A 21,218-nucleotide genomic window follows, 5' to 3' on the forward strand; every position below is an offset into this window, starting at 1 on the left:
GGGACCCCGGCCGCGGCCCCTGGGAGGCGGCCGTGGAGGTCGGACAGCGAGTTCGCCCCCCCTTCCGTTTCCAGTCGCCGACACGCCAGAAAAAAAGAAACAAACGCCACAGATTCGCAAACTCCAAAGGGGAGCAAAACAAGTGTGGCCCTAACCTCGGTTTAAACTTCTCGCCTCCACCAATGGGCGCGCCGGGGCGCCGCCGCTTCCTCAGAAGGCCAATCAGCGCGCAGCAGCCTCCGGCCAATGAGACGACAGCGCCTTATTTAAACGACTCCGTGGGCCGCCGCTCGCTGCGTGAAGGGGGCGAAAACCTTGGGGGGATCTTGGCGACACCCCGAAACCCGTGGTTTAGACTCGCAATTAGCTTTTTTATGTGTAAACAGGTTGGTTAAAGGGGCGAGAGTAACAGCATTACCACAGTAAATGTAGCAATCATTGCGGGTGCCCGAGACAACCCTAGGTAAAACCGTTAGGTAGGCAAAACTAATATACCCCACCCAGAATTATATTAATTCTCTCTCCTTTTGCGGTTTCCTGTGGAGAGTTGGGAGAAAGCAATGAAGAAAATTAAATTCCTAGTTGTGTGAACGTGCTTATTTCAGTGACTGACCCTGCAAGTGCTCAGTAATTTTACATGCGGGTTCTTACCTTGGGATTCTGGGAGAAAAAGTAGATGGAGAAAACCGAGATTCCCATGAATTCGTAAGTAATGGTTTTGACAGCCAGTGCCCTCGACAACTTCTTGGTTTTTAACTGTAGTGTCTAATAATAACGATTATGGCTTGCATATTACTATATTCCAGGGATTGTTTAAAGTCCTTTATACATTTACCTCAACTTACACTTGAACTCTGTGAAATAACTACTATTATTTGCATTTTACAGATGAACAATACAGGGCATACCAGACAGCAAGTTGCAAAGCTAGGATAGGTACCCAGGCAGTTTGTAGTCTTGCTGTTACTATACTATACTGCCTCTAAAGGTAGTTAAGAAACTAAAATACAATGTATGGATGTGTGTACGGGTACAGCAACTATATGGAAAGCAAAGTCTGAGTAGAAGAATGAGAAAGGGGAGATATTAAATTATAATCACGGACACCCAACATAACCTGAAGTTGAATCTCTTAACAATTTTTAAACAAAACTGTTTATTTAGGTTTTGTTTGTTTGTTTGTTTTCTGGGGCAGGGGAAGCCTTTAGGATTGATGCAAAATAAGAACACTACCGTTTTTTTAAGCAAAAAATTTTAATGTGAATTAATATGACTTTCAGGTACATTTATTTCATATTGTTAATGTTATTCCTCAAATTAACATTGCAAATATAAACCCTCTTAAAGCTTAAGTCACTGAAATAGTTTAGTTCAACTCTTTTAACATGGTGATAGCACATTTTGCTTGTTTTCCCTTCATAGTTTTTCATTAAGAAATGCTATTAACTCAATTTTTTTTTAAAGAAGCACAATGAACTGTGCTGGATAGATTTTATTTGTACCTCCACTTCCACTCCCCGCTATTTTCCAGACTGTTCTTTGCTGTGGGATTCTGATCTGTATTCTGTATATGTTACATTAATAGTTTTACTCTGTGGCTTCTGTTTTGCTTCAAAGAAGGAGGTCACTGAGGGAGAAGAGGGAGGTGAGGGTACTTACTTCCTCCCCTCTACCACCTTGGGCTGACTACATCTCAACATTAAAAGCGACACACAGATGAACAGGTGCCCTCTCCACATGGGTCTTTCCCCTCAACCCTTTGGATCTGGGGGAGGGAATAACATAGTTGTTAATAGTTCCAGGGTATTGCATTATTGCTTGTTTCCCTAGATCCCAGTCACATCTTTGCAAATGCAGTTGACCTTAGAAAAACATGGCTTTGAACTGCACTGGCCCACCTACATGACTTTTTACAGTACTGTAAATGTTTTTCTTATGATTTCCTTAATAACATTTTATTTTCTCTAGCTTACTATATTGTTAGGAATATAGTATATAGCACATATAACATGCAAAATGTGTTATGTCATAGGTAAGACTTTTGGTCAATAATAAGCTATTAGTAGTTAACTTTTTGAGGAGTCAAAAGTTATCCACAGATTTTCAACTACATCAGGGGTCAGTTCCCCCAACACCCACATTATTCAAGAGTCAACTGTATTTTGCAGCCTCTCTTTCAATCTACACCTTGGGAAAATTGGGTATTTCCTTTTGACCATTTCGTAAAGGAAGGAAAAGCCTGGTTTATGGATGGAACTGTACGGAAAGCCAGATTTTACATTTGCTTATGGTCTTTGCATTCAATTTTTAAGGAGACATGCAGAGCATGTTCTGCATTCCCATGCAGTTAAAAGGTGTTCAATAAAACCTAATACTTTATTAGGACCAAAGAATTTTATATTTATTTTAAATATCAAAATAACACAAAGAACTAGTTCAATATACAATACACTTCCTAGTCTTCACAGAGAACTGAATTTTTCTATAAAGACATTTGTACTTATGAAACATGAGACGGCTAAAATATCTATGTAACTCACAAGATACTTCACACACAGTTGACAAAATAATGAATTTTGATATTTTAGATTTTTCTTTGTAATTGCTTTTAAGTGTCTTTTAATGATTAAAAACAAAACTTATGATTTGAGACTGAAGGCTAAGTTCAAAAGCATTTTCCACTTTAATGTACATCATAAATCCCCTAAATTATAACACTTAACTACACAACATGGAGCAGCGAAATGCCCACCTCTGTACTCATTCTTTTTGGCAGCCACACTCAATCTATTGTAATACAGTTGTATCAATAGGGATAAGAAAAGTCCAATTGTTGGAATAAAAATTTTCTAATTACATCACAGTACACTGTCCAACTTTAACACAAGCAGGAATACCAAGCAAAGAGGCAAAGTAACAATGAGAAGTATACATGCTCTTCATTCAAGAAATGTTTTAGAACCTCCAACAATAATGCAAGCACTGAAATTACTTTTTTACTTAAGCTTTAAAAAAAGATACATCCATCTTTGTATAACCTCTATTCTCTGAATATAATTCTTATTTTCTCTTTGTATAAATGGCTGCAGAGGCTAAATTTAAATTGTCTTGGGATTCTTCAATAGTCATAGATTTAAGATCAATACATAGCAAGTTGAATGAAACATGAAGAGTAAACAAAACATAGTCACTCTCTCTACCAAGACCTTCTTTCTCTCATCTTCCACACAAGCTAATCCTATTACCTCTATCTTATTAATGCTACTTCCAAAGAGAAGGGCAGAAAGCATGCTAATATTCTAGGATAAAAGTATCTTTAAGTTGAAATAACATTAGAGGAAACAAGGGGGTAAGTCCCCCAAAAGAACACTACAGACTTTACCAAGAGAGGAATGTGCAAAAGAAAGGGGGAGGCTCTAAGGAAGAATTGCCTATAGTTCCTAGAAATCATTTAGAAAATTATTCTCACATTATCCATTATTTACCCTAATCACAAGTAACATTTATCATAATACTATTTAAAGTCTTAGAAATGCTACTTGTTCCTTATTAAAGAATACATTTTTAGTCACTTCAAATTTGGCACTGAATCTTAGAATAATCCAAATAGGACTTTAAAAGTCCTGATTTTTCCTGAGTTCATCAACTCAAATTGCATGTTGGTTGGGATGTTGCTGCTCCTAATGAGAAACTCATCTCAAGCCATCACCTCTAGTTCAGTTTTAGGCAAACTGAAATGAGAAGCCATTCAATGTAGAGCTGTGTAGTTATGGGAACTGATTATTTTTAAAAAGGAATAGGAGGGTGAGTGGGAGGAGAAGACAGAGAGGCAGACACACTACTCATTTTATTTTATTTGTCAGATTCCTCTAGTAAGCATCTAGAGACAGGCCCTGGAGTGGCTTCACAGTAACTATAAAGGCCACAAAAGAGATTAAAAAAAACAAACAAACAAATGTTCACACTAGTACTTAGTGCCATTTTCCTAAATAATCATAAAGTAATCTAAAAAAAAGTGCTGCCTGACCAGCAGGTAGCACAAACATAGAACCCATAACAACAACAACAAAATCAAAATCATTTATTAACCAGTACAATCTAGCCAGCAGAATCAATTTGAAGCAACTACAACACAGTGAAAAGGCACAAAGCATTCAATTCAGAAAAGAGTGGGTATAAAAAGGACACTGTCAAAGAGCTAATGCTCTAAATCTGACTTTTCATCAATGATATGTTAAAATGATCTGGCAGGAAGAGAACTCAAACTTACAAATATACCAGTTTAATTATGTTTTTGTTTGCAATTAAAGAGTGAAAAGCAATGAATGATATTTAATTACTTATTAGCCCTTAACAGTTTATAGTCACTCTGCAAAGATGTCTTGACACTTTTAAAGTTGACAGAATATTATTAGTGTACCTATTTCATGACCTACAATCACTTAAAAGGAAGTCACTTAATAAAGCACCAGTTTAAAACCCTATTTATTCTACTCCTTTTCTCCAGCAATAAATGACTAAATTACTTAAAAGTATGCAAAGATAATTACCTTTACAGTTGTTGGTTAAATCTTGCTGGCAATGAAGAACAAATGCTAATCTTAAATGGTATTACAGGCTGCAAAAAATAGGTGGGGTTTCTTATAAAAATAACTTTGACTTGTCTTAAAAAAAAATTCTAAGGCAAAATTATTTTAATAGTGTAGTGTAAAAAATAAGCTTATTATTTAGCATTTAATAGTGTCCACTTAAAGATAACATTCAATTAATTAAACTGAGGAAAACTGAGTATTCTTACTTGTAACTGGTTTGTCAGTATGACTATTCCCAGAGTATTTTCTTCTGTTTTTATTTTTATACATATAAACACAAACAATCTTAGTATTCAAACTAATGATTTTTTTTTTAAATCCATAATCCTAGGACTTCAACTGTGCTTCTTTGGACAAATATTTATTCAAACAACAAAGAATTTTAATTCTCTTAAGCTATTTTAATACCTACTAAAAATCTTTGGTGCATTTAAGTAAAAACTGATTAGGTTAACAAATTTCTACACTTGATAAATTATTCAATTTACATATTAAGTGCTAACTGCTATCAGCTAAAAAATTAATTTAAAACAATAAATTATGTTCATAAAATAAAAATTCTGAATGAGGCTAAGCTTAGTTGCAAGATTCAACATTTTAAGTATAGTTACAAAATTAATGGATTTTAGAGTTAATGGAACTTTTGTCCAAATACTCCAAATTAAATATTATAAAAGGTTAACTGAAAAGAGTAGGCCTCATTACATATTTTTTGTGCCAACTTCAACAACTTATATACATTCAGTTTGCCCAAATCCATGAGGTTTTCACAATTTAAAAATTTCCTATATTCTAATTTTGGAAATTAGAGGCAGCAGATTTGTGTGTGTTTGTCCACCCGCTGAGTAATTTCTTCATAAGAATTATACTATCTAATTCCCGGACTGTTTACGATCACATGAGAAAATGTAGTGCCTGGCACACAGTAAGCATTTATTAATGCTAGCTTTCTTTCTCCATTAGTAGCTCTGACATTTATTAATGATGTGAGCTTAACTGAGTCCTTAATCTTAACCTCAGATTCTTCATCTCTAAAATGGGAATATAACATGTCCTTTCTCTTTTAGAGCTGGTTATGAGGTTAAACGAGATAACTGAAAGCATTTTATGAAAGACTAAACCAGTATTCAAGTTTATCTACAACAACAACTAAATATCATTCTATTTCACTTTATATAAGAAATGTGTTCCAGAAAAGTTTTATACTGTAAACCAATTCCTACAATCAAATTACATATTTAAAGCATTAGGAAATTATTATTAAAAGAATACTAAAGTAAATACCTTCAAAAAGCAAAGTATTCTTTTCAATGTGAAAATGCAACACCCTCTTTCTTTCTTGCTACCAAGCATATAATATACCATACACAGACACATACATACCATCTGCCTTTTTGTAAGTCCAAACTTTTCTACGATGGTTTATATGTAAGGCAGGGTATACTTTTAGGTATTATTTCATCTCATTATAGTAAGTTTTTAAATTAAAAGTCTTGCTGGTCTTTATGATAAAAGTCATAAAGATCTGCATTTTTAAAAGTCAATTTGAAAGACTAACAGACTAATAGTACCGCATATAGTCAAGTTCAATCATGTAAGTACCCCAGATATAACATTTCCACACAAAAGTGAGAACCTTTTAAAAAGAAGAATACATTAATTATATCTACTGGTCCTAGATTAATTACAACCAAACCTTGATAACTGAGGCAAAACTCAGGTTGGTTTTGTTACTTATATGAGCTACTTTGGTTAACTGCCTCAATCTCAACATTTTTTTTTCTTTTATTTCCACTAGTATGGTGAATGTTCCTGTCAAGTACCTTCATTTCTTAAGTGCTTCAGCAAACAAGTTTCCCCATTATTAAGTGGTTAAATTTTATTCATTAAAACTTCATTATTTTATTTGTGATTTTTTTCACAAGGGCTGGGCCAGACTTTACAGTTTACACAAAAAAAAGTGCTTAAAGCAATTAGGAGTGTAAACAAAACTGAACTAGAAAACTCTTAAAATTGCTCTTTTCCAGTAGTTTACATACAAATGACATGCTAATAATAAATCAACCCTGCCTATTCTAATCCTTCAAGCAGCTCTTCTAGGAAACATTATCCTAGTTTAAGTTTAAATTGACTTGAAAATATGGAAAGTGCACATCTTTAAAGGTATTTTATAATTTTAACTGACTTTTTTCCTCGACTAATTTTTATCAGTGTGGTTTTTGCTCTAACTGCTATTTCTTTTCACCAAGTCCTCAACTTTTATCTCCTACAAAAATAAAAAATCAAGGATAATTACAGATATTGGGCTTATGTGAAAAGCAAAACAAAAGTCTAGATTACATGTAAATCTGTATATAAGTAGTGGTTCCCTTTAATTAAAGTAAACATTAAGTTTAGTTAGACATGAATTTTATACTTTGGCACCTTCCCTTATGATTATATATGAAATATCTAGGTTCTATTTCCCACAATTTTATTAGCCAAAGTAAATGAGACCAAAAGTAGCTTGTTAATTAAATTTCATTGATTAGTTATAATTGCCCCTCTTTTAGTGAGATGAAGATACATGCTATGATGTATTGCTGATGTCTCTTAAATGATAAAATTTAAAAGATGAACTCACCTTTAAAGCTATCTAGTTAAAACTGTCATAATTTGCCTTTAATACATTTTCAACTTGTATAATTTAATGCCTATACATTAAAAATTTGCATTTCTTATTCATAATAATTGAAGCATAGGCAAAAACCAATTATTTGGATAATTATTTCATTTCTAGGTTTCATTTAACAAACTATTCTTACATTAAGTTAGCTTCCTCGCTTTGACTTTGTGAAAAGACCAAAGGATTAATAATAACCTGAAATTAGGGCCACATTAAAAAAAAAAGAAAAAAGAAAAAACCAACCACGGAAATAGCCAAGAGTTCCCTATAAATTTAAATTCCTAACTTCAGCTTTTTAAAATGTGGAAGAAATAATAATGATGATAATAATGAATAATAATAATGAATCTTAATAAGGAAGAGTTGCAATTATCAGTGTACTCTTATATTCTTTCTTAAAGGCTACATGGTCAGTCCTTAATCTTGTTTAGAAGACGGTCAAGGGAGAAAAACAGACTAAAACTAAAGAATGAAAATTTCCATGGATAATTAAGAACAAACCCAAAAACAAAACCACAAAGTCAACAGCTAATAATTTTGAAAAGTTTGAGAAACCATTAAAAGTTAGCACTAAGTTATCTTTAAAAATCATAAAAATGTTCATTTCAAATATTATACCTCAAAATGTGTCCCAATATTATGTTCAGTAAACAGAGATACATATATTTTTCTTGATTTGAAATGGTTCTGAGGACTGGAGAAACTAGAGAAAATGAAAAATAGCAGCCTTACTAACTTAAAAGCCATCAGTCTAGGCTACCATTAGCACAAAACCATCAAAAAAGTCTGTGGAATGTTTAGATTTACTCATGAATGATGCTCATTATTAGAAATACTTTGTACAGCAGTAGCATTATCAAGGCCTAGCAATGTTCCAAGATAAGACTGTTCTCTAGGATCTAGCATTTGTTCAGGTCGTACTGGATGAACTATATTTGCAGGTTGAGGAGTGAGAGTATACTTTTCCAGAAAAGCTAAATCAGCTGCTCGGGGATAATCAGTTGCTTGTGGCTGTGGCGATAAGATCTCATGAGAAGATGGTGGGAGTGTGGTTGTATGACGCACCAGATCACTCTGAGTGTCAGGCATCTGAACTGGAACCAGTGTTACTGGAACACACACTTCAGCAGACACATTCTGTAACATAGTCTTGGCTTCTGACTGATAAACTTTGGGCTGGTCCATATATTGTTTTGTTTCTGTTTGAAAGATTTTATCATCAGATGAGTATTCTACTGGCAAAGATACAAGTTTTTCCTCAGAAGTATTGAGAGGATCGTCAGGAGATTTTATGCCATGAACATGGTCAATGTGGTATTTCAGCTTGTCTTTCCGCTTAAATGTTGCATTACAGTGCTGACAGTTGAAAGGCCGGGCATCAGAATGAATAACCAAGTGTTTTGTTAAAGTTTTCTTAATTCTGAAAGATTGATTGCAAATTTGACACTTGTATGGTTTTTCACCTGTATGAACAAAAATGAAATTAAGTGTAAAATGCACTCCCTTGGTAAGACAATGATTTAAAGTAATAAATTATCTGCATGAATACTCATAAGAACTTAATAAAAGCAGTGATATTATATGTTATCACAATAAAGAAAACAGGTTCAAACATTAAAAAGATCCAGGCTTGAATTCTATCTGTGCCACTTACCAGCCAAACCTGGAGCAAGATAGTTTGTTTTTTTTTTTTTTTTTGAGATTTTATTTATTTAACAGACAGAGATCACAAGTAGGCAGAGAGGCAGGCAGAGAGAGGAGGAAGCAGGCTACCCGCTGAGCAGAGAGCCCAATGCAGGGATCCATCCCAAGACCCTGGGATCATGACCTGAGCCAAAGGCAGAGGCTTTAGCCCACTGAGCCACCCAGGAGCCCCACAAAATAGTTTCTAAGCATTGCTTCTTTGCCAGTAATATGGAATAATGATTGTGCCTACCTCAGAATTGGTAAATGGAATGAATAAGAAAATGAGTAGTGCTTAGATCTGTACCTGGCATAAGTACTTAATGGACTCAGACTATTATATTGCTTTCTTTTATTCCTACTACAACCCCTAAAAGAGTTGTAAAACCAAAACATCTGATTTTCTCCCACACAAGAAAGGTAGAAAGTAAAACAGCAACTCCAATTAACCAGGTTCTTAGAATCATACTAAGAAGTAGTGATATTGATGTCTAGCCTGAGGTCAACAGAAGGAGAGTTGATCAGGGTAAAGAACATGAAGCTGGACTGGTTTTCACCTCTCCCTGAGTCAGGTTTCCACATTGTAGTTTTAGGTTTGTTTGTTTTTTTAATATGAAACATTATAAATTCTAGGTTAGCCAAGTGGTAGGCAAGAATAACAGCCTCTCAAAGACATACACGTTCTAGGGAGCTATAAATATGCGATTTCCATTGGCAATAGGGACTGTGCAGATCTGATTAAGAGTAAAGATCTTGAAACGGGGAGATTAACTGGATTATCCAGGTGGGCCCAGTTTAAACATACAAGTCTTCGAAAGTGGCAAATGATGAAGAATGGGTCAGAGAGATGCAGTAAGAAGAATTCAACCCCTGCATCGCTGGCTTTGAACAGGGAAAAAGGGTCCAGGAACCAAGAAATGTGGTGGCCTTCAGAAGCTAGTTAAAACTCTCAGCTTACAGTAAGTAATAAAACTAGAACCTGGGTCTTGGTCCTACAGCTCAAAGAATCAGTTCTACCAATAAGACAATTGAGAAGGAACCCGATTCTTCCCTAGAGCTGTCACAAAGAAATGAAGCCCTACCCAAATACAGATTTCAGCCTGTGTCAGATTTCTCACCAAAAGATCTGTAAGATCATACACATTGTATTGTTTAAGCCACTAAGGTTGTAGTAGTTTGTTACAGCAGCAATACAAAACAAATAAATCCAGACATACAACTGTACAACAGACATAAAGGCACATATTTTTAAAGCTAAATGAAAAGATTTTACATTGTTAGATGGGTTTATTGATAGCACCATTTTCTTCATCCTTCCATTAAAACAAGGCCAATTCTAAGAAAATTAAGAGAACTGCATCTTCAAGTTGAGCCACTAATATCGAACAATTAATTATTTGTTAAATATTATTGCTTAATTGTTAATTTGTAGACCATTAGAACTTTCAAATCCCAGGGAAGAAAATTTATACAGACTGTTAGATTCCTACTCATTTCTGGACTGGTATCATTACTGATGTCACTAAAGAAGAAATAAGACCTGAAGTAACACATTATACAAAGGGTTAAAATTCCTGAAGAGATACTATTTGCAACTGTGTATAGAAAACACTGTATCCAACATGTGATCTTGCCTGCAATACCCAGAATCGGGGACAATTTGAAAAAGGTTATAAAAGAGTGTTCTGAAAAACAAAATTATACTTCCAAAATGCAAGAAGAACTACAAAGTTCTTTCTGTAATTCCTGGCATCAAAACCAGTCACACCAGGAGCTTTTATGAGCTTTTTTAAAAATAAAAACCCTAGCACAGCATTATTAACACCACCACCATGCATAGAATTTATTTTTAAAGATAAAAGTATTGGTTTTAAGTGTTCTCCTTTGGCACAGCACTAGCCATGATAGTTTCTTAAGCACATTCCTTAAAAAGCCTTCTTAAAGGACTTAATAAAGTCATAGTCAATCAGTTCCAGTGTCCCACAAATACTTTTAAGAAACTGGGACCCAAACAGGCATATTGAGAAGTTCTTTGAGAAGTTTTTACGATCATTTTAAACAAATATCATTTTCCAACAGAAAAATCAATTTAGGTTTGTAAAAAGATAAAGATCCACAAAGGAAATGTTGATATTATCATACTTAAAAACCAAATCTAGAGTGCTTAAAGAAACATAGTGAAAAGGGTCAACAATTATGAATTTAATGAAAAGAAGAATACATATCAAAGAAACATACTTTCTACAGCAAGTCCTTCTGTAGCAAAATTACCTATTTGACAATAATTAATTCAAGTTGGATGCATCTCAAGATCATAAATCAGAGACCTAAGGAAACAAAGGAAAGGTCTCTTACAAGATATATAGAAAGAAGTTTATTTTTTAAGAGTAGAAGTAGATAAAATAACGCTCAAAGAAATCTAATCTATTTCTCAGCTAAAACCACAGAAATTTATGAGTTTTTAGAATTAAAAACTGTTGGGGCACCTGGGTAACTCAGTCAGTTAAGCATTCTTGATTTCGGCTTAGGTCATCATCTCAGTCATGAAATCAAGCCCCATATCAGGCTCCGTGCTCAGCACAGAGTCTGCTTGAGATGCTCTCTTCCTCTCACCCTTTGCCCCTCCCCCACTCATGCTCTCTCTAAATAAAAAAAATTAAATCCTTAGAACTAAAAACAGTCTTCCAGTGGATCTGTTATATTTAGATATTAAAAATTAGTATATGAGGGACACCTGAGTGGCCCAGTGGCTTAAGCCTCTGCCTTTGGCTCAGGTCATGATCTCAGGGTCCTGGGATCGAGCCCTGCACAGGGCTCTCCGCTCAGCAGGGAGCCTGCTTCCCCTTCTCGCCCTGCCTGCCTCTCTGTCTACTTGTGATCTCTCCCTATCAAATAAATAAATTAAAAAAAATTAGTATATGAAAATATAACTTAGAACTTCCATTCAGACTTAATGGAGTAATTCATGTCACACTATGTCTCTTGCTGCTGAAGGGGAAAAGACACAAAATTTTAAAAAACTCAATCTACTCTTTAAGGGACTGAAGTACAAACAAGGCACACAGGACGTGAGAAGCCAAGATTCTGGAGACACAAGAAGATATGGAGGTGTCTTCTTTCCTCAGCGCACTTTCGGATTTAATGTACGGGGAAACAGAGGGCAAGTGGCAGCTGGAAGGTAAAAGCTGGAGTTTGGAACTAGCAAGGATTTAAGGGGTCAAGAGCCTAGAAAAAAGAACAAAGAAATGAACAAAATACCTGTATTTTCCAACTCCCAAGATGACCATTTGCTGGATGAGATAGCTAAAAAAGCTGGGATACTGAATGTTTGAACAGATACTGCAGCAATTCCAAGGGTACTAGGGAGACAAAGATGAGAGTTTAAGTCTCATCAAAGTGGGGAGACTCTTGGTATAAACATCATACTTCAGTTGAGACCCCAGAATGATGATGAACTAGAAGAAAAGTAGAGTAGAAACAGACCAGAAGAGATCAATGCCATCTCAGTCTATCTGCTTGTGAGAAAATTAAATATATCTGGGAAAAAATACAACTTCAAGAGCTTCTCTAATTTTTCATTCACAAAATCTAAAGTTCAATTCAAAGCTGTCAGGCCTATCAAGAACAGAATCAAATGACCAAATGCCAAAAGAGGGAGGGAAAAAAAAGATAACAGATATACCTAAAGGTGAAGAAAAACTATATTAAGACTAGAATATTAAAATGAATATGAGTAACATGTTCAAGAATTGGAATCTATGGGAAAAAAGGAAATTCTGGAACAGGTAAAAAAAAAAACTGAGCAATTCAGTAGATGGATGCGGTAGCAAATTAGACACTACAGAAGAATAATCAGTATATTGAAAAATGGATCAATAGGAATTATCCATATGGAAGCACACAGAAAAATAGGATAGAAAATACAGAAATATGCCTGGGTGACTCAGTTGGTTAAGCATTTTATTCTTGATTTCAACTCAAGTCATGATCTCAGGGTTGTGAGATCAAGCCCTGTGCTGGGCTCAGGGCTGGGCGTGGAGCCTGCCTGAGATTCTCTCTTTCCATCTCCCTCTGCCCCTCCCAACCAGCACATACGTTCTTCTCTCTCTGTAAACAAAACAAAAAAACCAGAAAGAGCATGAGACATAGCTATAAAAAACAAAGTAAAAGATCTAACATACATAAATTGGAATCCCAGAAAAAGGAGAGAGTACAGAGGAAAGGCAATATTTGAAAGAAAAAATGGCTGAGAATCTTACTAAACAATAGAAAGACATCTCAAGTCACAGATGCAGTAAGTTCTACAAACCTCACAAAATTAAAAAAAAAAACAAAACAACCCTAAAGCCAAAAATACATCTGAGCACACTATAATAAAACTACTAAAAATCAAAGCTAGAAAAATCTTAAAGAGCAACCGATTAAAAAGAGACATTTCCTTTAAATGAGCAACAATAACAACAGTATACTTTTCAACAAAAACAAAGTAAGTTCAATGAGGAAAAAAATGACATATTTACAATGTTGAAAGAAAATTAAATTCTAATGTAAATTCTATAGTCAGGAAAAATATTCTCCATTAAAAAAAAAAAAAACAAAAAAAACCCAACATTTTCAGCTAATCAAAACCTAAGAGAAGTTGGTGCCTATCCTGCAGATATTCACCAAAGGAGTTCTTCATGCAAAAGGAAAAAATCCCAGGTGGAAGAATGCAAATGCAGGAAATAATAAACAGTAAAGGGCAAATATATGGTTAAAAATAAATAATATAGGTTACTTAAACCAAAAAATAATGTCGTTGTGTTTTAAAGTATATGTAGAATTAAAATACATTCTGCATAAAAGGTCAGGATAAAGGTATTATAAGGTCTTTGCATTGTCTAGGAACAGGTAAAGAACTGACAAGATAGACTCTTTAGGGTGCTATCTAACAAGATAGCAATCTTTAGGGTAAGTACTAAAGAACAATGCAAGAACATTCAACTGACAAGCTAACTGAAGGGAAAATGTGTAATAAAAATTTTTCATGATTATAGGGTAGTGAGGACAAGAGAGAGAAAGCATCAAGGAACACGTGGGACCAAGGGCATGATGACAGATTTAAACCCAAATAAATATCATGTAAAATTTTAATGACTAAACACATCCCAATTAAGAGAGATTATAATGGATAATAAAACGATGCTCCAAAGACATCTTAAATAGAGGCCCACAGAAGAACTGAAAGACAGAAAAAATATACCACTGATATCAGTTAACATAAAAATACTTAGAAAGCGCCCCAAATATTTAGGAATTAAGCATTACAATTAAAAATAAACCGTTAATAAGAGAATAAATCAGAACAGACATTAGAAAATACTGTAACTGAACTATGATGAAAACAGGAACCATAAAACAAAGGGTGGAATCTCACTAAAGCAGTGTTTAGAGGGCAACTTATAACTTTAAAATACATACAAGAAAAAATAAAAAGAAATGCTAAAATTCAGTAAATTAGGCATGGATATAAAAAGCTAGGGAAAAACAAAAATTAAACCCAAACAAAATTAAAAGAAGAAAAAGCAGAAATGAAATAAAAAAACATGCATAAAGAAGGGAAAAATCAACAAATTCCTACAGTCACTGAAAAGATACATAATATGGTAACTTTAATTCTGAACAGATTTCATGGAGTCCTTTAAAAATAAAAAATCTGACAGCTCTATATTAAATAATATTTCACTGAAGTCTTTCTCTAAAGAAAATAAGTTCAGAGGGATTTATCAGTGAATTCCTCCAAATATTAATAAGGAAATAATGCCAACTTTACATAAACTCCACCATTTCTTTTAAAAAGATGTATTATTTCCCAAATAATTTTTGAGGCCAGCAGAGTCATAGTAACAAAACCTGTCAGGGACATTACAAGAGGGGAAAAAAAGGAGAATGTCTAACCAACATAGGCCCAAAAAAAAGACCAATCAGGAATGCAAGATCTCACATTAAAAAATCAATGTCATTTATCTTATTAATAAGGGAAAAAGATATGATCACCTCAATAAATGCAGGAAAAAAATCTGATAAAATTCAACACCTATTCATAACACTCTAAATGAGGAATGGATGGTAATTTATCTGATAAACAGTATATAGAAAACATCATACTTTTTTAAGATTTTATTTATTTGAGAGAAGAAAGAGAGCATGAGCAGGGGAGAAGGGCAGAGGGATAAGCAGACTCCCCGCTGAGCAGAGAGCCTGATGGAAGGGCTGAATCCCAGGACCCAGGATTATGACCTGAGCCAAAGGCAGGAGCTTAACTGACTGAGCCACCCAAGAGCCCCAGAACACATCTTACTTAATTATGAAATACTGAAAGCTATTCCCTGAAGATTCAGAATAAGACAAGGATGTCCACTACTCAGTATTTCTAATCATATACCACTAGTGATGTCAACCAAAGTAGTAAGGCCAAGAGGGAGAGAAAAGGATTTAGAAAGGGATAAATTAAATTGTCACTATTCACAGATGGCCAATTTGTATGCCTAAAAAATCCAAAAAAGAGCTAAACTATAAAAATAACTTATAGAAAGTCATTGGATAGAAAGTCAATATACAAACTCAACTGCATTTTTATACATCAGAAACAAATACAAATAAAAACACAGTTTTCAATTTTGTATAAAAACATCAAATATCTAGGCATAAATCTAATGAAAATGTGCGAGATATCTGCACTAAAAAGTTGTAACTTCTTTTTTAAGTAGGCTCCATGTCCAAGGGCAAACTTGAACTCATGACCCTGAGACCAAGAGTCACATGCTCCACCAAATGAACGAGGTACTCCCCAAAACCGTAACATCTTTGAAAAACATTTAAAAGAACTTAAGTTAATGTACAGACTGTTCATGGATTGGATGATTCAATATTATAAAGATAATCAATTAAGGAAAAATTGACTATATAATTGAAAATTGAATAGAATATTGATATAATGTTATATAATCAGTATATATTAAATATATTATAAAATATATAACAATATATTATAATATATATTTATTTATATGATTATATATAATTGTTATATAATTATTATATATTATATGACCTATATTACAGTATAATTATAATGTAATATTATAATATAATATTCAAGGACATTCTAATGAAATTCCAGCAGGTGTGTTTGGAAATTAATAAGATATTTCAAAATTTGTCTAAAAACATAAAGGAACAAGAATAATAAAGACACCAAAAAAAAAAAAGTTGGATAATTTATAGTACCAGATATCAAGTCATAGTAATTTACATATATAGCAATGGTGCAAGGATATACAAATAATACAAAAGAACTGAGCAAAGCCCAAAAAGAAACCACACATATATCATCACTTAATTTAAAACAAATATGCCAATGAAATGCTGTAAGGAAAGGATGGTCTTTCTGATAAATGGTGCTAGGGTAACTAGAGAGCTACATGCAAAAAGAAAGAAGTAAAAAAGGAAATTTGATCTTTATCTAATAATGAACACAAAAGTAAATTACAGAAGGTTCATAATCTAAATATGTAAGTTAAAACAGATCTTCTAGAAGGTAACAGAAAAATATATTAACAACCTTGGAATAGGCAAAAATTTCTTAAAGAGGATACAGTAAAAAACTAACTAGCAAAAAAACCCTGATACATGATTTCTATAAAATTCTAAAACTTCATTCACTGAAAGATACCATTACTAGAGTGAAGAGGGAAGCCACAGAGTAGAATGAATCTGCAATTTAGATATCCAACAATGGACTCACCCAGAATACAGACATAACTCCTAGAGATCAATTAGAAAAAGACAAACAATCCAGTTTAAGAAAATCAACAGAAGAATGAATCAGGTATTCCAAGTAAGAGGATATTCAAATGAGTATATGGGAAGGTGCTCAGTATCATTACTTTCACAGAGATGCAAATTAAAGCCACTTTGAGACAGTGCTACATATCCATCAGAATAGCGTAGAAAAAAGGTAATATCAAGTGTTGGTGAAAATAGGGAGCAACTGGAATTCTCATAAACCATATACTCACTGGTAAAAACACAAACTGGCATAATTACCTTAGAAAACTGTCCAGTCATGTCTACTAAAGTAGAACATATATGCATATCTTATTAGCCAACAATCCTGGCAAGGCATATACACAAAAGAAATAAATGTGTATGCATAATGAAAAATCATGAACAAGAATTTTCAGAGCAGCTTTATTCATAATACATCTAGGTAATTACAAACCAAGTGTCCATCAAAGTACAATGGATAAATAAACTGTGGTATATTATTATGAAAATTAAAAGAAATAAACCATTTCCATGGATGAATATCACAGACATCATACTGAGTGAAGTAAACCAGACCAAAAAAAAAAAGTACATACTGTATGATTCCGTTTATATGAAGTTCAAACAGGCAAAACTAATTAGTGGTGATAGAAGTCATAATAATGATTATTTTGCAAGGAGGTTATTAACTTGGAGGGACCAGAGAGGATACCTTCTGCAATTCTGGTACTAGTAATATATTAATACTTTATATTAATCTAAGTGGTGTTTACGTAGATGTATTCATTTATAAAAATTCATTGAACTGTTCATTAAGATTTGGGTACTTTACATACAGCTTAAAAAATTCTACCAAGTCTAAAGTCAGGCCCTAAATTTATCAGCTTTAATGCCTGTTTTAAATAAATGCACTACATTTCAACAAGACTACTGCTGAGAATAGGTCTAATCACTATTCTGAGAACTACAACAAGCAAAATGCGTAACAGATGAGAGTAAGTCATCTGTATTCCAACTTATTTCCCTAATTGTGCGGTTTGAAAACATCAGATAGATTAGAGGTTAGTCATAGGTAAATATGATAAATTCATTCATTCAACAAATACTATTAAGCACCTACTATTTGCAAGTCCAGGGTTAGGCACTGATCATATCTACTCATCTGAACCATTAAGTACACTGACCGGGCCAAAACTGAAACCAACCCATTAGTTACAGCTCGCCTAGAGAAAGAATACATTAACAGAAAAGAAAAGGTCTATATGGAATCTAGTTAAGGGGATTCCAAAAAAAACCTGAATCTGTTTCTTGAAAAAAGCAGTACAGATAATGCGCTAAGGGTATCCTGGCTAGGCAAAAGGAATCTGGGGAGCAAAATTATTCTGGTCACAAGAGAGGTACTAAGTTTAGCTTTACAAAACTAAAGATGATTCAGTATTCTTTACCATTTCCTTGATAAACTATTCCATAAAATTACTACTTAATTTTACTCTATAACTATATTTAGCAATTTTTCTAGTTAATAAATTTAGCAACTCTGGGGGCGCCTGGGTGGCTCAGTGGGTTAAGCCGCTGCCTTCAGCTCGGGTCATGATCCCAGGTCCTGGGTTCAAGCCCCACATCGGGCTTTCTGCTCAGCAGGGAGCCTGCTTCCTCCTCTCTCTCTGCCTGCCTCTCTGCCTACTAGTGATTTCTCTCTGTCAAATAAATAAATAAAATCTTTAAAAAAAAAAATTTAGCAACTCTGCTTCCTTGATTCGAGAAAAAGGATACCTTGGCTAGTACACTATTCATTCTCTAGAAAGTGAATAATAAGCTGACATTCTCGTGAATCTATTTCCAGTGGTTATTATGAAGACTCCTAAGAGTATTTATAACTCTCAGTGTACAGATATAAAAGTGAGTTAAATCTCAGGAATGGACTTGGGAATATGGCAACCAGTTTTTGGAAGGGCCACACTGTCTGGGTAGCCTGATGATTAAATTAAGATTAGGAGTTGGCAAACTATAGCCTGAAAGCCGAATACAGCCTCTTGCCTGTTTCTCTAAATGAAGTTTTATTCGAATACAGCCATGTTTATTTGATTACACATTATCCACAGTTGCTTTCATGCTACAGAAGCACAGTTGAGTGATAGAGACTGTCTGGGCCACAAAGTCTTAAACATTTTTTAAATTAAAAAAAAAAATTTTTTTTAAAGATTTTATTTGACAGACAGAGATCACAAGTAGGCAGAAAGGCAGGCAGAGAGTACGGGGGCGGGGTTGGCGGGGGGGGGGGGGGAAGCAGGCTCCCTGCTGAGCAGAGAGCCCGATCGGGGCTCATCCCAGGACCCTGAGATCATGACCCAAGCCGAAGGCAGAGGCTTTAACCCACTGAGCCACCCAGGTGCCCCACAGTCTTAAACATTTATTATCTAGCTCTTTACCAAAAAAGTTCACTGACCTCTGCTTTAGGTGATTTCTCCCTCTCATTTCTTAACTGCCATAAACTTTATCTTATTCCATAACTGAGTTCATTTCTGCAGTTTTCAATGGGCAGAGTGACTTGTCCCTAATTCCAATTTAGACATTCAGAGATGGAAATTCCATTGTCACTGGTCACTGACTAATTGCTATAAGTCAATGTTTTCAAAAACTTAATATAATCATGAAGCCAGCCCTTATTAAGTTTCTCCTCTTAAATAATTCCTGCAGTTTTACAATTCTTAAATCATTAATGGTCTTGAATTAACTTCCTGTAAGTTCATCTCTTTCAAACCATAAGTTTATTAAGCTTATTATTCATAAGTAATATGGAAGATAGCATTAATATGGTTTCCTCATTTTATATTCCTATTTATGTACCCCCAAATTATGACTTTTTCCTTGGGGGGGATGTATTTTATTTTTAATAGCAGCACTGTACAAGTAATAAATGAAATTGCCCAAATCCAGTTATTTTCCATTCTGATATTTATGAAATCAATTATTTTTCTCTTCTAGAACAGTGGCTTGAGAAAGTCCAAGTAAATATAAAACAAAACAGCCATAAATGCACAAATAATTTTTTTTTTAAAGAAAGAAAGGTTAGGTTTAAGAAGGGAGTTGAGGGAATGGGGCGCCTGGGTGGCTTAGTGGGTTAAAGCCTCTGCCTTCGGCTCAGGTCATGATCTCAGAGTCCTGGGATCGAGCCCCACATCGGGCTCTCTGCTCAGCAGGGAGCCTGCTTCCTCCTCTCTCTCTGCCTGCCTCTCTGCCTACTTGTAATCTCTGTCTGTCAAATAAATAAATAAAATCTTAAAAAAAAAATAAAAAATAAAATAAAAAAAAAAAAAGAAGGGAGTTGAGGGAAATTGGAAGGGGAGATGAACCATGAGAGACTATAGATTCTGAAAAACAATCTGAGGGTTTTGAAGGGGCGGGGGGTTAGAGGAGGGGGGAGCCAGGTAGTGAGTATTATGGAGGGCACATATGGCATGGAGCACTGGGTGTGGTGCATAAACAATGAATTCTATTATGCTGAAAAGAAATTAATAAAAAAAAATGAAGAGAAAAAAAAGATACTTAATTTCTATGGGAAGTCAAACAAGGACTATGACAACATCTAAGAAAGAATCCAACACAGTGTGTATTTCAAAATATGGTAGCATTACCAAGGGGGAACAAAGAAGGGTTTAGAAAATGGTATCTTCTGGAAAGCAGCTGAAACACATCATTCTATTATAAACTACCTACAAATCACAACTCACTATGTGAAAAGGAAAGTATACAAGAGTAACCTGGTAAGGGAAATAAAAATCAAAACCACATTGAGATACCACCTCACTCTAGTCAGAATGGCTAAAATTAACAAGTCAGGAAACGAAAGATGTTGGAGAGAATGTGAAGAAAGGGGAACCCTCCTACACTGTTGTTGGGAATGCAAGATGGTGCAACCACTCTGGAAAACAGCATGGAGGTTCCTCAAAAAGTTGAAAATAGAGCTACCCTATGACCTAGCAATCAAACTACTGGGTATTTACCCTAAAGATACAAATGTAGTGATTCGAAGGGGCACATGCACCCAAATATTTATAGCAGCAATGTCCACAGCAGCCAAACTATGGGAAGAACCTAGATGTCCATCAACAGACGAATGGATAAAGAAGATGTGGTATATATACACAATGGAATACTATGCAGCCATCAAAAGAAATGAAATCTTGCCATTTGCAACGACGTGGATGGAACTAGAGGGTATTATGCTGAGCGAAATAAGTTGATCAGTGAAACGATTATCATATGATCTCACTGATAATGAGGAATTGAGAGGCAGAGTTGGGGCTTGGGGGGTAGGGAAGGGAAAAACGAAACAAGATGGGATCAGGAGGGAGACAAACCATAAGAGACTCCTAATCTCACAAAACAGACTGAGGATTGCTGGGGGGAGGGGAGGTGGAGAGGGTGGTTGGGTTATGGACATTGGGGAGGGTATGTGCTATGGTAAG

General features: G+C 34.6%; 1 protein-coding gene across 1 annotated transcript in view; it reads right to left on the reverse strand.

The window, feature by feature from the left end:
- Positions 1–1,342: 1,342 nt before the first annotated feature.
- Positions 1,343–21,218, reverse strand: part of LOC111151132 (zinc finger and BTB domain containing 41) — a 52,514-nt gene continuing 32,638 nt past the window's right edge. Inside the window, exon 11 of the mRNA XM_022508918.1 lies at positions 1,343–8,720. Coding sequence (XP_022364626.1) covers positions 8,065–8,720 — 656 coding nt within the window. The 3' untranslated portion in view covers positions 1,343–8,064. The remainder of the gene's footprint in view (positions 8,721–21,218) is intronic.

Source organism: Enhydra lutris, unplaced genomic scaffold, assembly GCF_002288905.1.
Source record: "Enhydra lutris kenyoni isolate GAN:26980312 unplaced genomic scaffold, ASM228890v2 scaffoldscaffold25, whole genome shotgun sequence".
Taxonomy (NCBI): Eukaryota; Metazoa; Chordata; class Mammalia; order Carnivora; family Mustelidae; genus Enhydra; species Enhydra lutris.